The 14,870-nt window shown below is 42.9% G+C and overlaps 1 protein-coding gene across 1 annotated transcript in view; it reads right to left on the bottom strand.

The window, feature by feature from the left end:
• Positions 1-14,870, bottom strand: part of nav1a (neuron navigator 1a) — a 73,551-nt gene that overhangs the window by 3,729 nt on the left and 54,952 nt on the right. The window contains exons 7-28 of the mRNA XM_079226777.1: positions 14,431-14,734; positions 10,525-11,311; positions 9,886-10,407; positions 8,896-8,937; positions 7,987-8,135; positions 7,689-7,868; positions 7,498-7,577; positions 7,260-7,283; positions 6,997-7,074; positions 5,248-5,331; positions 4,006-4,114; positions 3,782-3,903; positions 3,077-3,261; positions 2,819-2,981; positions 2,550-2,727; positions 2,348-2,436; positions 2,030-2,128; positions 1,744-1,915; positions 802-1,067; positions 538-689; positions 375-446; positions 58-263 (exon numbers count right to left, since the gene is read on the bottom strand). Of these exons, the coding sequence (XP_079082903.1) occupies positions 58-263; positions 375-446; positions 538-689; positions 802-1,067; positions 1,744-1,915; positions 2,030-2,128; positions 2,348-2,436; positions 2,550-2,727; positions 2,819-2,981; positions 3,077-3,261; positions 3,782-3,903; positions 4,006-4,114; positions 5,248-5,331; positions 6,997-7,074; positions 7,260-7,283; positions 7,498-7,577; positions 7,689-7,868; positions 7,987-8,135; positions 8,896-8,937; positions 9,886-10,407; positions 10,525-11,311; positions 14,431-14,734 (4,063 nt within the window). The remainder of the gene's footprint in view (positions 1-57; positions 264-374; positions 447-537; positions 690-801; positions 1,068-1,743; positions 1,916-2,029; positions 2,129-2,347; positions 2,437-2,549; positions 2,728-2,818; positions 2,982-3,076; positions 3,262-3,781; positions 3,904-4,005; positions 4,115-5,247; positions 5,332-6,996; positions 7,075-7,259; positions 7,284-7,497; positions 7,578-7,688; positions 7,869-7,986; positions 8,136-8,895; positions 8,938-9,885; positions 10,408-10,524; positions 11,312-14,430; positions 14,735-14,870) is intronic.

Here is a 14,870-nt window from a genome sequence, read left to right as displayed (position 1 = left end):
TTTTCCCCTAATGTTCCCTGTTTGTTTTCTGCTATAACCCTGTAAACTGTCTCTCACCTATGAGAAAGTCTGAAGTGCCGTGTTTCTCCAGGAAAGTGTGCAGGTGGTACCAGAGCTGAGGGATCCAGTCCAAGACTTGCAGAAGAGCCTGGTGGCGTGTTGAGTCCTGCTCCTTCTCCTGGTAGGCTTCCACAGCTTTACGGTGCAGGTACCTCAGAAGGAACCCGTTAGCCGGTTCCACGTTGTTGGAGAACATCACCATCCTGTCGTCATGTACAAAAAACTTTACTTTTACTTTATATGATAGCTTCATGTTGTATCTAATTGTGTATCAAAATAAGAGGATGCAAGGTGAACATGTTCTTTGTACTCACCTGAAGCTCAGGTGTAGACTGTGGTTAGATGACATCTTCACAGGCTGATTGGTTGTCCCAATGATGTAAGGACTGAGAAACCAACAGAGGATATTTTGTACTTTCATGAAATCTTATTCAAGTGAAATTTAGTGAAATACCGTAACTGTTTGAAGAGACTCACCATTTGTGATACTTGCAGGTGAGTGCTCCATTAACAAGCTCAGTGATGCCTGCTGAATCACTAATGTCATCTATAATAACAACCAACGGCAGTTCTCCTCCACTCTCTCTGTCAATCTGATTTGCTAGATCAGACAGATACAACTGCAACTCCTGTTAAAGAAAGAACAGGTGATTATGTATGTTCTGTGTGCAGAGATCCATATTTGTATAGAAAAGGGACTTCAAGATGACTGTCTGACAAAAATCCAGCGTAATGTGCTACCTTCTGGGACTGATGATGCATGTTGAAGGTGACAGCAGCGCTGCGACCGAGGAGACAGGTCTCATGGTCGGCCTCAGATGAGTCAGTCTGGCTCCGCTGGAGAAGGAAGTGGGCCAGACGCTGAGCCAGATAAGTCTTTCCTGTCCCGCTTGGCCCAGACAGGACCAAACGTCGATGCTTCAGCAGCAAGCTGATGTAGTGCAGCATCATCGGCTTAGGAATCAGAGTTTCAAACACTAGTGAGTCAACACATTTTTCTCTGAGACCTAGAGAGAGGCAGACACGGGGGAGAGAGAGAAAAGAAGCAATTGGATTCATATATTATGTATTATTAAATACTTGTGAACATGGTATGTGAAAAACATGGAAATGCTTATGCTTTTCCATGTTTTAATTTATCTACAAATTGCATGTACTTTCATTGCATGTTTTAAAATGTCCTACCATCTAGACACAAAATGTTTTTTTAAATATTTCTCTCTGGTGGAAAAATCTAATTGAGTCTGTTGAGTGAGGCAATCCGCCACAATCTAGATTCTGTTGCCTTCATTTTCTTGTCAAAGTTGAGTAATCATAACAGGGCAGTACAGTGTTGAGCGACCAGGGACTGCTTTGAAAACTCTCCCTATTGGTGCGTTCATGGGCATTATGTAATTCATTTCAGGGTTGACTACCAAACATGAACTCCAGAGTTGTTTCCAAAATGTCCATCTGTGATTATAGTTTGTCAGAACATCTTTAATAAACTGCATTACTGGGATATAAAAAAAAATGTCAAAAAGCAAAATGAGGGCACTCTGTAAAGGTTCAGTTTTACAGAGTACTGAACTACTAAAATAAACCAGAGACCAGTGGCTGCTCAGAAGATGTGAAATAAATCAAAAGGAAAGTGGATTATACACAATTTTAAGTTACTAGTATTAGTCAAAGACACTTACTAACCTTTCAAAGTGACAATTATTTGGGGTGCACCACTGCTGAAACAACGGTAAGGTGAGGCTTGAGGTTTGTCCCCTCCTATCACCCTCTGCACTCCCGGGCTCAGCTGGAACATGTGCAGCGAATCACAGGTCAGACCCAGGCTGCAAGTCGGGTCCACTTGAATTAGGTAGTCCTGGAGAAAAGAAAAAAAGAAAAAATCTATACCTGCATATCTATCAAATCCCAGCTATACTATTTGTAGAACCACTAATGTCTACGCAGTGAGAGAGGACAACCACTGACTTACCTTGAAAGTCTTAGATATCATAGAGTCGAGACAGGACCAGCCAGTTCTCGCATTGACCAGCACTGAGCCAAGGTAGAACTCCTGCTGCTGTTTACTGTCCTACAAAGACACAGAGAGAGAGAGAAAGAGAGAGAGAGAAAGAGAGAGAGAGAGAGAAAGAGAGAGAAAGAGAGAGAGAGAAAGAGAGAGCGAGAGCGAGAGAGAGAGAGAGAGAGAGAGAGAGAGAGAGGAAGAATTAGTGCACAAGCTCTCAGATGCTCGATTAAATGCTGTTGACATTATTGGACATTGTGTCCATTAAAGGTGTTCTGTGTTTACCTCTACTTGATCCCCAATGCGGACAAGCACGCGTGCACATTCCTCATTCCGCTGGGAAGTCACACTTAACGTGTCAACAGAAGACACGTCTGAAAAGATTGAAGGAAAAAAATGTATGATAAGAGAATATAAATATAACTTTTGTGTATACTGTGCATGTGCGTGAACCGAAAATAGGTGGAATTCCATGCGTGTCTCTTACCTGGATCTTTACAATCATTCAGACTAAGACTGAAGGACTTGGTGAGGGACATGCTCATCGGCTGCCTCATTGAGGGCCCCACGAGAGACGCCAGGCCTGAAGGCTGGGAGGTGGAAGAGGTGGGACCGGTGCCGGTTTTTAAATGGTCATTCTCCGCCTTTAGGTTCTCCACCGTTAACTAGGTCATAGGAAGGTACGGTAAAGTTATCATTTATACTTATGCTTCAGTTATTGACTTCAGTGAATATGCACATGCAGGCAAAACAAACCTGCATGCTGTTCATGGCTTCTCGGAGCTGCTCCAGCTGATGTGCAGAGCTTAAGGCCTCCAGTCGGATGTCTGTCAGTTCTCTCTCTTTCACCCAGAGTTCTGAGCGTAAGTCCGATACCGCCTCTTCCTCATTGTCTCTCTCTTCTGTAGTCTCCATGATCCTGGAAGAGAATGATGCCAAGTGTCAAGCCCCTATGAAGTCTAAACTGGCTCAGTGATTGAGCTAAGAGGTGGAGTAAGGCGTTTGTATACTTACATAAAAGAGGTGGCAGAGGCCGATGTGTTCAGGGATGGGGACTGGTTTTCTACTTCTTCTGCCCCCTCATGGAGCATCTTTGGGGAGTTGGGAGCTGAGGAGTCGGGGGTGGCAATTTCCTCAATGTCTGAGTATGTTTTGGAGCCTTTCTTAATGCTGAATGCCTTGTTGAAGGAGCTCCTCAGCTACACAGACGGAGAGGATGAGGGAGAAAGAGGGGGAGACATACAATTAAACCAATATTCAGTGTTTTACTGCATTAATTAATAAAGATCTGTACGTCTGTAATAGAATTGTTATACATATGACAAATGCTAAATTGAAGTTGTTGTTCGTCATCTTGGGTGACACTTATTACATTTCTTGTCATAAGTAAGATGAGAAGATCAATACCACTCTCTCATGTCTGTCTGTCAAATATTAGTTTAGCTTAGCATTTGGGGAAAAAGCTAGCCCGGATAAAAGAAAATCTGCCTCTCAGCACCTCTGTTGCCAGGACTGCGCCAGGCCAGCTGTTTCCCCTTGTTTCTAGTCTTTATGTTAAGCTAAGCTAAGCTAAGAGGCTCCATTTTAACAGACAGGCGAGGGAGAGGGAGAGGCTGGTCATACTTACTACTATGTCATAATCACTATGGAGAATGTACTAAACATAGACAAACACCAGGTTGTGAGAGTAAAACATTGCCTCACATACTGCTTTCTTACCCAGCTCTTTTTCTTCTTCTTCTTGGCATCTTGGTCCTTCAAGCTGCCCAAACTCGACATACTGGTCAGGCTGTTGAGACTGGAGATGCTCTCACATGAATTCTGACGTTGAATCCGCATGTCTGGGAAACAAGAAAACTCAACATCAAAAGAGGGTAATGTGCAGAGACGATGTGCAGAGAAGACAGAAGAAAACAGAAAGATCAAGTGGTCCATCTCCAAACCTTTCATGTTATCTTGGGTGTTTAAGGCTCCTTGTATGACAGCCTGGGCTTCGTCATTCCTGTCCTTCAGAGCCTCAATGGTTTCCTTCAGATCCAACAGCTCTGTGTCCTACACAAACAAATTCAATACATGTCAGCGAGTTGGGTTGAAATTAATCGGTTTGCATCTGTTTGAGTTTTACCAGGTTTTTTTAAAGCAGCTTTTAATCATCAAAAAGTTGTTGTTCATTTACTGCATTATCAAATGAGGTCTTCTTTTTTAAATGGCATGCTAATTATTCCTCAACGTAGTAGTACTTCACTCATCATTACCTCATTCATACCCACATCAGTTCAGTTTTTTATTTTTTTCACATTTTGAAAATAATTTCTAATGCACTCGGACAATGACAATGTAGCGTTACACTTCCCATTGTATAATGACATATGAAACAAGTAAAGATTTGGATGGGAAATAATGAATGGTTTGGTAAGTTTTTTAATGTCTAAAATAAAAACTGATATATTCCTATATTTTAAGGAATTGTCGTATTGTCTGATGTTTTAGTTAAGCACTACAAGTCAAACCCAGAGTATGAGCTCATACACCTGGTGGGCCTGATCCCCTTCACAATGTTAACAGTTCAAAAGTACAAAGAATTCGGAACAACAGAGCCTATCTGTGCTGCTTATTGTGTGCTAAAGTCGATCCCACTCCACTCTAAATAGAGCTGCCCGGCACATCTCCTCAAGGTTAAAGAGCCTGTGCTCCAGGCTGAGCTGCACAGGTCAATGCGCTGGCACAAACAACAAAGACTTGTTCTGGAGTGGTCTAGACGGACCTTTCAGTGAGAGCAGCAAGGCATGAAGCGCTGAGAGAGGCTCCTCACATGTATGCACACACTAAACACTGCCTGGGGCGCTGATCAATTTATTCACAGCAAAACAGATACGAAGGCTGGAAAATGCAGGAATGGAATGTTTGGTGTGTGTGTGCACATGCCAGCTGTTTGCACATTTCATTCAGCCGGAAGCAAAGTTGTTTTTCATTGATTCTCTATCTCCTTCTCACTGCAAGTCACCCTATGGGACGGCAGCCTTGGCCTCTAACTTACTGTTCATCCAGCTCTCCGCCGCAGGCTGTGATCAAAGACGTCTCACTTCATGCTAGCACAACTCTGCCTGCTATTAGCAAACTGCTCACTAGCAGCTGGAATTTAGGTTTGTGATTGCTTGTGTTTTAAAGTGTGGATGCCACGTTACCTTCTGATCCTGGGTGATTGACAGACTCTGCAGCCGAGTTGTCATCATTTGTAAACTTTGCTCAAAGGCGGCCACCAGATTTGCCTGTTTGTAGAAGATGAAAGACAAAAGCTATTCATGTTTTCCCCAAATATTTCTTAAAGTAGTACTATAACACAGAAAACAAAGGACATTTTTATTGCTATATTTGGTCAGTGACAGCATCATTTACATGCAGACATAACTAATGAAAGTGTAATACAATTACAGGAACAGATTCAATTGATTTCCTCGGCCCATTTATCACTCGTAAACGCAATGCTAAAAGGACGAATAACATACAAAGGCTGACCAGAATGTCCCCTGTGGAAAAGTCTCCTCCTCCCTAATTTCTCACACACCTAAGCAGAAAGGGACAATTGCTTTCGCCCCTCTTTGTAGAATGTAAAATACAGTATAATACTGCATACAGCACAGTCATAAATCCAGCACTGTTTTGCCTATTCACTACCCTTGCATAATAAGGTCAAATAGTATGAAGAAATCTCTCTCTCACACACACACACACACACACACACTCACACCCACACCCACACACACACACACACATACTTGATTGATGTGTGCTGCATGAAACCATCCATAATGGGTGAGCTATATTGCTGCACTTGGACTAATGGATCCGCTGACATGGTCATACAGAAACAACCTTGTGGAGTGGAGAGAAAGGGCAAGGTACCTCTGTGTGTGTGTGTGTGTGTGTGTGTGTGTGTGTGTGTGTGTGTGTGTGTGTGTGTGTGTGTGTGTGTGTGTGTGTGTCTGTGTGTGCCAAGCTAAGTGGCTTGGTGAGAGGTTCAGGAGAAGGTTAGCATTATTCAAGCCCCACATGGATAAGAAACGTGCTGAGACTGCACAGAGATTATCTATGACTGACATACCATGGCTTGGATTTTAAATCTCTCTCTCTATGTGTCCTTTTTCTATTTTTTTCTGAAGGGTACATATCTTGCCTGGTGTGAGAAATGTGTTTGTTAAGGAGGGCTGAGAGAGGGTTTAATTGGCTCGCAATACTAAAATCTTTGAAAGGAAAGGTCATGAATATACAGTGCAGTTTTTATAAAAGGCTAAATAGTTTCCTATAACAGTTGGTCACTGTAACTATTAACAAACAATACTCAACATATCTGATTTTGGTGTAATGGTAAGTATTTTCCACAGTGCCCATGTTCATCATAGTAACAGAAAATGTCACCCAATGCAAGAGTGTGGCTCATTGATGTGTTTTTTTTTTATATAATAAAAAAACAATAGAGCTCTATTTAACAGTGAAATAAGGTATATTATGATCAATATTAGTAGGATCAATTTATTGTTTTTGTCGTGTTTGCCTGAATAGGATTAATTGAATTAGAAAAAGACAGAATGCCACCAGACTTTTCCTTAAAAGGTCTGGATCCTCTGACAAAAAAAACATCTTAACTCCAGCAGTAATAAACTGACACACTAACATAATAGGACATTAGTGTAATGTGCTATGCAATTCTGTTTTTTTCATCTAGATGACTGACAAGTATATGGGTGTAAAATTGGAGGGAGGGGTTACTACAAATGTGTCGCCTCGAGGTGAAAGGCTGTATATTGTAGTTTAATGGCAAATGTCATTCGAATAGATTAGAGTGTGGTTGGAAGTAAAATATGTTCTTATATTGATATGCCATATTCACTGCCATTTAATAATGATTTGTAAGATAGAAGACAAACACTACGTACGTTTGCTGTCAGCTGTGTCGTCAGATTCGACACCTTCTCCTGCGACGATTCCAGCTCCCTCCTCAGTTTACGGATTTGCTGTGAGGACAAATAGATATGTTACACAAGAAAGAAAACAAAGTTACACAAGTGACTTGGAGTGGATGTTGATCATGAACTAAATGACGGACTTGTTCTCCCATAGACAACAGCGATGAGAGTAATGGATGAAAGGTCAGAAACAGAGACAGAGAAGAAGAAAGAGCAGGAAAGAACCCACTTACCTCTCCCTGAATCCTTTCCTCAGCCTTTGGAAGCAGGGGGAATAAAAGGCAGGATGTTAGATAAGATAAAAGGAGAAGAGGAAAGAGGAGAAGAGACTAATACGATATATCTGGGATACCTTGGGGGAAAGTCTCTCTTTAAAGTTTGAAATGTGTAAATGAGTAAAGCATCACTGTACAGAGACACATCACCCACTCAAACATAAATACATCACATCACACGCTGAAGTGTAGCTACCTGAGTCTGTATGCCGCCCACACTCACCGAGGAGTAGCTCGACGAGGCGTTAGATGCCAGAGAAAGAACAGACCCGTGAACTGAAAAGTGAAAATTAAGAACAACAAAATAAATCAGTTAGAAATTGAGTTGCACAACAACACTGGACAAAATGTCATACAACAGATATTGGAATCGTTCAGAGGGCTTACCCTCGTCGGGCTCCTTGTCCCTGAAGGATCCGGAGCGAACCATTCCCATGCTGCGGGGGCGCTCAGCCAACGAGAGTGTGCTGCCTAGCGGAGAGGCCCCGTACAGCTCCAAAGAGGCATCGTGTGTCGGTATACTGTTGGAACGAATCATCCTCGGAGGTCCGCCGACAGGGCTGGGAACTGGTAAGAGAGCAGAGGGGTCAAAGGAAAGAGAGTTAGCGATGTTATACACGGAATACAAAATGAGTGTAGCGCTATTCTAGTCAGCACTCTTTTGAGTGTGTGTCCAAAAACTCACCCATACTGGTCTTAGAGGTGCGGGGTAAGGAGGTGGGTGAGGACAGCAGGGGAAGAGTAAGTGAGTCGGTCATACTGAGAATAGTATGAGAGTGTCTCCTCTCTCCTTTCTCCTTCCCTTCCTCCTCAACCTGGGAGGCACTGCTGAAACTACACAAACAGAAGGCAAATAAATAAACAGATCTGTTGTTACATATTAACATATGTTGTTATGTATTCAAATTAACGTACAGTGTTGTATGAAAGTCTGAGGGCATTAAGGAACATCATGTGAAATGTTATCCCACAGTGAACACACAAAAAGTACCCAAAGTCAAATTAAAATGTTATGAAAGGAAGTGTGTTTACATATTTTAAATCCACTGTCCTTTATAAGGAGGATATAAACATAATACATTTAATAACACATGTATACGCAGTTATGATCAGATTTGAGGACATAGTTACCAAAAGTGTTTATTAAGATATATATTTTCAACAGTTACAACTTCTCCTTTGAAGATTTTTTACTACGTTGGTGTTTGTAACATGTAAACATTGTCATGTATTATCTGTATATATTACAGCATCTAGTTATGGATGCTTCACGGGAGGAGTTACGTTTTTTAACCTATATTTCTTAAATATTTCTATACATTAAATGCTAATTTGTTTGGGTAAAATAAAGTATAACCAAGTGCCAAACAAATTGGTGGTAGTGGGACACAATGAGATACAATTTTGAAGGGATAAAGGATTTTTAGAATAATAGTGACAGGGACAATGAGGATAAACACACTATGTAATTTACTGAGGAACTTATCAATGGGATCTCTGTGTATGTGCAATTAAAGGACTGTACCATATTGCATAAAACCATCAGTGCATGACAGTGTGGAGTATAAGAGTGTGTATGTGTGTGTCCACTTACCTTAAACCTTTCTTTGGCAGCGTGTTTCTGTTACTCTTAGAACTGTGGAGATTAAACAATAGCATTATTTAACCAGTGCTGCAGGGAGTTATTAAACTCTCAAGAGCAGGCAGCAGGCACAAAGAAGCACATCACGGCTGGCAGACAGCTAGTGTCAGCCAGTAATTATGACTTCAGTCACTGGGGCCCGTACAACACCGATAATAGGCCTGTAGTAATAATAGCCTGGAACTCTCTCTCTCTCTCTGTGTGTGTGTGTGTGTGTGTGTGTGTGTGTGTGTGTGTGTGTGTGTGTGTGTGTGTGTGTGTGTGTGTGTGTGTGTGTGTGTGTGTGTAAATGTAAATATGACTTTTAGCGTTCTCATTAAATCATATTGTATTATTTGGCCAATATTTACCAACTCAACATCTATCTCACATACTATCTTCTTGCAACTCAAATCTCTGTCTTTCTGATTAAATCTTAAAGTAAAAGCTATCAAACTCATATTGAGACGGGTTCAATTAAGGCTGCCTCTAGAGTAATATTCTTAAGTACATTCTGAGTATATCTTTAATAAGACCACAGACATCTCGAGCAGTCTGTGTATTAATTTTGGGGGAATATTATTATCGTCTCTTTGAAGCTCTGAATACGTGTTGTTTCTCTACAATCAAAACATGGCTCCAAGCTTTTTCAAATATGAGCAGCATCCCGTCATCAAATACCAATCAAATCACTTTTCCATGTCCTCACTCAATAATGGGAGGTAAATGCATGATTTTAGGATCAAACAAAGTGAATAATAAATCAAAGAACTACCCTGATCACTCCTGCCTTTCCTTGAACAATGAATAATAATGGTGGTGCAGTTCATACGCGGACCAGTAGGTGGAGTTACATAGCAGCATTTCAAAACATGAACACAAAACATCTGCTTTAAGATATGTAGATTGATGTGATGTTATTGGGTTAAAATATATGCACATTTGAGGATTATTGAATCTCACCTGTCTGTGAGAGACAATGACACTTTACTTCCAGAGCTCCAGATGGAAGGAGGGCCTCTGTCTTCCTGTCTATCTTTGTGGCGGGACTCTAAGGTGGTGTAGCCTCTCACCAAATGTTCCCTCTCCCTTGTCTTCTCCCGCTCTCGGGGCTCTGGGGCGAGACTCATCTGGAGTGGCAGCGACTCCATGCTGCGATGCAGCCCAGACAGACGAGGGTAAAGCAGGGGAGAGGCGCTCCCTCCGCTTCCTTGAACCCCGAGAGAAGAGACCTGCCTCGGCCCCAACCCAGTCCCTGAGCTTGAGAAGCAGGACGAAGAGTTCACATTGAGTAAAGGGGCGGGGCTGGGGGTCAGGCAGGGGCCAGGGGAGCTGCCTGCTGAGCTGGCCAGGTCCTGGAGCTTAGAGTAGGGAGGAATCTTAGGTGGCAAGGAGTCTTGAACTCCCATCTCTAGGCTGTTTAAGTTCAGCTTGTCAAGCTGGGCCATGGATGGAGGTTTTGCCAGGCTGCGTATTCCTGATAACCTAAAGACAAGAACAATATTGAGCCAAATACAAATTAATACTTTGTTAAAAAGAGTGTTAAAAAGTACTGTGAAAATGTTCAATGTATGTTTTGTGGTAGTACTTGAATGTTGGTACCTGTGTGTGTTGGGTGAGGGCAGATCCATGCACTTGCCACTGGTGGGAGGTCTCAGCCCCTGTAACTTCCCTCCGTTCTCTGAGGGGGTCTGAGCAGGGCTGCCCTTCAGAGACCCACCTCCACACTCAGAGTCAGATACTACAGCTTTGGCTTTGGCCCTCTCTTTCTCTTTCTCTCTGTCTGTCTGATTGACAGGACTGGGACTTGGGATCCCACGAACACCTGCCTTACTCAACCCAGAACCAATCCCAGAAGCGGGCTCTTTGAGTCTCGAGCCCTGTGGTGGTTTGATCAGCCCTGAGCCTGTGTCCATGGTACTGCTCACTGGGCGAGCTGAGCTCGGCCGGGTTAGAGTCAGGGTGCTGGTCTTTGCCGGGCGAGGCAGAGAGCGGTACTGGAGAGACGTCCTGGCATGTGGAGATAGAAACCCACTCTGGTCGCCGTTTGAAACATCAAGACTAGTCTTACGTCCTCCGCTGCCACCACCAGCCCCTGGTTTGACAGGGATACCTGACGTTTTGGGAATCTTCCCTACAGTTGCAGAGCCACAGGGTACGGGCATACTGGCATTGTTTGTGCCATTATTGGTCGCTGTAGTAGGCTTCTTGAAGCCAAAGTTTCCACCAGTCGAGGGCCTGACGAGGCCAGACGGAGGTTTACGTTGCTCGCTGGCACCGCCGCCATTTCTTAGGTCTTTACCGGCATCTGAAGAGGAGCGATGAAGGCCGGAGGTCTTCACTGCTAACCGAGACTTATCCATTGGCTTGCCATCGGACTTTACTGTGCCTAAAGAGGTAGAAAGGGGAAAAAATAAAAATCACTGATGAGTAGCTTGAATAGTTTCTGTTGGTGAGTGAGACTAACCAAGCCATATTAGGACATTATATCTTATCTGACTACCTACAAGGTCTGACTGTCTGCTGATAAAGACACATCCCTGTCTAAGAAGACAGACAGTGTGTAGACCAGACTCTCAGCCAGCTTCACCCTCATACACACTGTTATCATGCGGTTACTTCTCTTTTCCATCCTGATGAACTAAAACAGTTTTCTCTGGCTTTCCAGTAAGTACACAGAGTGCAGAGTGCTGAGATTAACATGTGTGGCATCACTGTGGAAAACTGCTGTTCACATTCGCAGAGTGTGTCTGCGGGTAAAAGTGCATGAAACACCCAGTATAACTGAGTTCATCCACTCTTGAAACGTCTTTGGGGAAAGAGGGCAAAGTGAGAGATAGCCCAGGTGAAAAGAGGTTGAAGGAAATTTATGTGATTTTCTTCCCATCTGTACATTTCCCAGTTGGCAAATTAACTGGACTTTTGGAAGTTATTATGAGAACAGAACTATCAGACACATGTGCACTGTATGCACCACCCACACAAGTGCAAGCCCACTCTACCCACACTCTTAATTTGTATCTAATGGGAGTTGTTATGGGAGGTTTATATACAAGGCATTAACAGAGTCAAAGAACTGCTGTTGAATGGGACCCACCAGCGTGCTGCCTTGAGACATCTGGAGTCACTTAAGGGTATTGAAAAGGCCCGCAAAATACACACGCATAGGGCCAGACATACATACATATATACATATATATATATATATATATATATATATATATATATATATATATATATATATATATATACATATATATATACACATACTCACAGTTCTCTGTGATTGGACCTTATAGGAATGTGACACTGACAACACATTATGCCTGGAGTTCTTTTGTAAATGTGAAAATTGGGTTTACATGTCAAGTCATAAAGTCAGTCCATCGTATAACCGCAACATTGCACGTTCCAAGAACATGAAGCTGCAGAAACCCACACCGACTGACAGAATCCAGGCGTGCGTATTAATTTAGACATAAATAAAGCCTGATTTACTGACACTGACTGACTGGCTATTGAGACAGTAGAGTTCACAGCATGTGTAGAAGACTCCGTGAATCACAACATGTCTCGAAGCAAGAGGCCTGCATGCCTGCAGAGTTGGACCCCTGAAGACACAGACAGGGAAAACCTTTCCATAACGCTTCTAACACTCCCGTCTCTGGATGTTGAAGGAAAATGGCTCATTTATATTCTCCTTCCCTATGCCGTCTTCTATTTAAGGCCACTGTGGTAGAAGGGAGATAATTATGGAATTATGTATTCACACATATCCACACACACACACACACACACCTCATGCTCCTGTCTATCCTTCCCGACGCCTCATTCCAAGACCCCACATTGTCTCCCATCAACTATCACATCATAAATATGCATGTGCTTGTATTTCTGGTTGTTAAGATACAGCATCAGTGTTTAATTGTGTGTATGTGAGAGGTATTTAAACAGGTATTGTTGCAGAAAGGTGGCAAAATGTATCTGCAGTTATGTGTCTGCATGAGTGCAAGTGACATACATGATACATCAGTGCTGACAGAATGATGAATACCACACTGTGTCACACTTACGTACAAACTACATTCTGCTTCCAGCAGGTATGCAATGTGTTTACACCAAGTGAAAGAGAAAGAAAATACAACTAAATCAGTTTGATGTTTGACTGTAGTGTGAATTGGCTCTGTTGTCCTATAATGGAAACTGAGGTGATAGCTCCAAAAACTTACACAAAATGTTAATGTTGGTTGCAAAACACTAAGTCAAACTGAATGCAAATATAATGTCCAAAGTACTATCAGTGGAATTTGAATAAATGCATAACAATATTAATAAAGTGTTTAAAAATTGAAAGTCTAACAAGTAAAATAGTTTAAAGTTGAAGTGTTATGAAGGCAGTGTAGCGTTTACCAAATAATGAATTAGAGTCTGAAACTCTGTGGCACAATGAATAGCCTCGATATCAGATTCATAATGTTCACATCAATAACAATAACAGCCTGGCTCAGAGATCACAGGTTGGTTCAACACACTTGTTTGGCATATCTGTCATTTCAACAGCTGGAAATGCAAACACAGGACAGTCATACAGAAAGAGAACTGTTTACACAGACACTGTGTATCTAGCATGGCACAACAGCACCACCAATATCCTTTTGTTTTGGTTGTCTATACAGTATGTGTGTACGTCTGTGTGTGTCTGTGTGTGTGTGTGTGTGTGTGTGTGTGTATGTGAGTGAGTGCTTACATAAAAGATACACAGATGGTGTGCTTAAAAAGCAGCTGCACAATCGACACTATTGTGCTCTTTGTGTGTGAGTGAGAGTGTGTGTTTGCGTGCTAAGTGTGATCGGTGACACTCTCTAAGGCTGGCACAATCTCAGACGTGTCTCTACTCACAAACGCACACTATTGCGAACACACACACTGTCTCTGGTCCAGTTGTTTTGGGTACAAGGCCTTTATTTAAGGGCTATAAATTCTCTCTGTCCGGAACAAAAATAAAGCTTGCATAGGAAAGGCTGGACCAATAGGAAGAAGAAAAAAGCACTGTTGCTCAGTGTGTGCATGTGTGTGCGTGTGTGTGTGTGTGTGTGTGTGTGTGTGTGTGTGTGTGTGTGTGTGTGTGTGTGTGTGTGTGTGTATGTGTGTGTGTGTGTGTGTGTGTGGTTGGCTGGCAGGAAGGGAGTGGGTGGTGATGGGCGTTTGATACATGGCACCACTTTCTAAAGGCCCGGAGGGTGGGCTGCAGCTGTGGATGAATGTGTGGGACAAAGACAGAGAGTGTGTCTGTGACTGTCCGTGGGTGTAAGACTACCCAAGAGAAGGGAGTATTTAAAGACAGCCAATGTGTCAGTCTGTTCAGGTTATGAAACCAATGCATGTGTAGCAATCCATATATTACATCTCACTGTGTGTGTGTGTGTGTGTGTGTGTGTGTGTGTGTGTGTGTGTGTGTGTGTGTGTGTGTGTGTGTGTGTGTGTGTGTGTGTGGGTTTCTCCTCTCACCTGCCACTCTCAGCCCACTCTGAGAGGTGTGTGTTATTGGCGAAGTGACTCCTACGGGTGGGTTTCTTCCTTTCTTCAGCATGTTTCCTTGACCCAGGGTCTGAGGTTTCTTCAGTTCGCCCTTCCCTCCGTCCAGCCCCACCCCCTGTGTCCGCGTCTTTTTCCATTTATTGGCTGCTTCGGACTTAAGACTGCCCGTATCGTAGACGCTGCTGCCCTCGCTCTTGCGGCCGGGTTTGGTATCGTCACTGTCCCATGAGAGACCACTCTCCACCAGAGATCTCTTCTCTGCATCCGTACGCATCTAGAATGAGAGAGACAGACACACGCTTAGAGACACTCTGTGAACAAAATGTTTAATTGAGTGTGTGAGATCTGACTGACAGAAAATGGAGCCAAAAAATATTTGGAGGGTACGCCGTTTGCTTTCTAGGCATTGT

The sequence above is a fragment of the Taurulus bubalis genome (assembly GCF_910589615.1).
Source record: "Taurulus bubalis genome assembly, chromosome: 11".
NCBI lineage: Eukaryota > Metazoa > Chordata > Actinopteri > Perciformes > Cottidae > Taurulus > Taurulus bubalis.
This window is presented reverse-complemented; position numbering and strand designations above follow the sequence as displayed.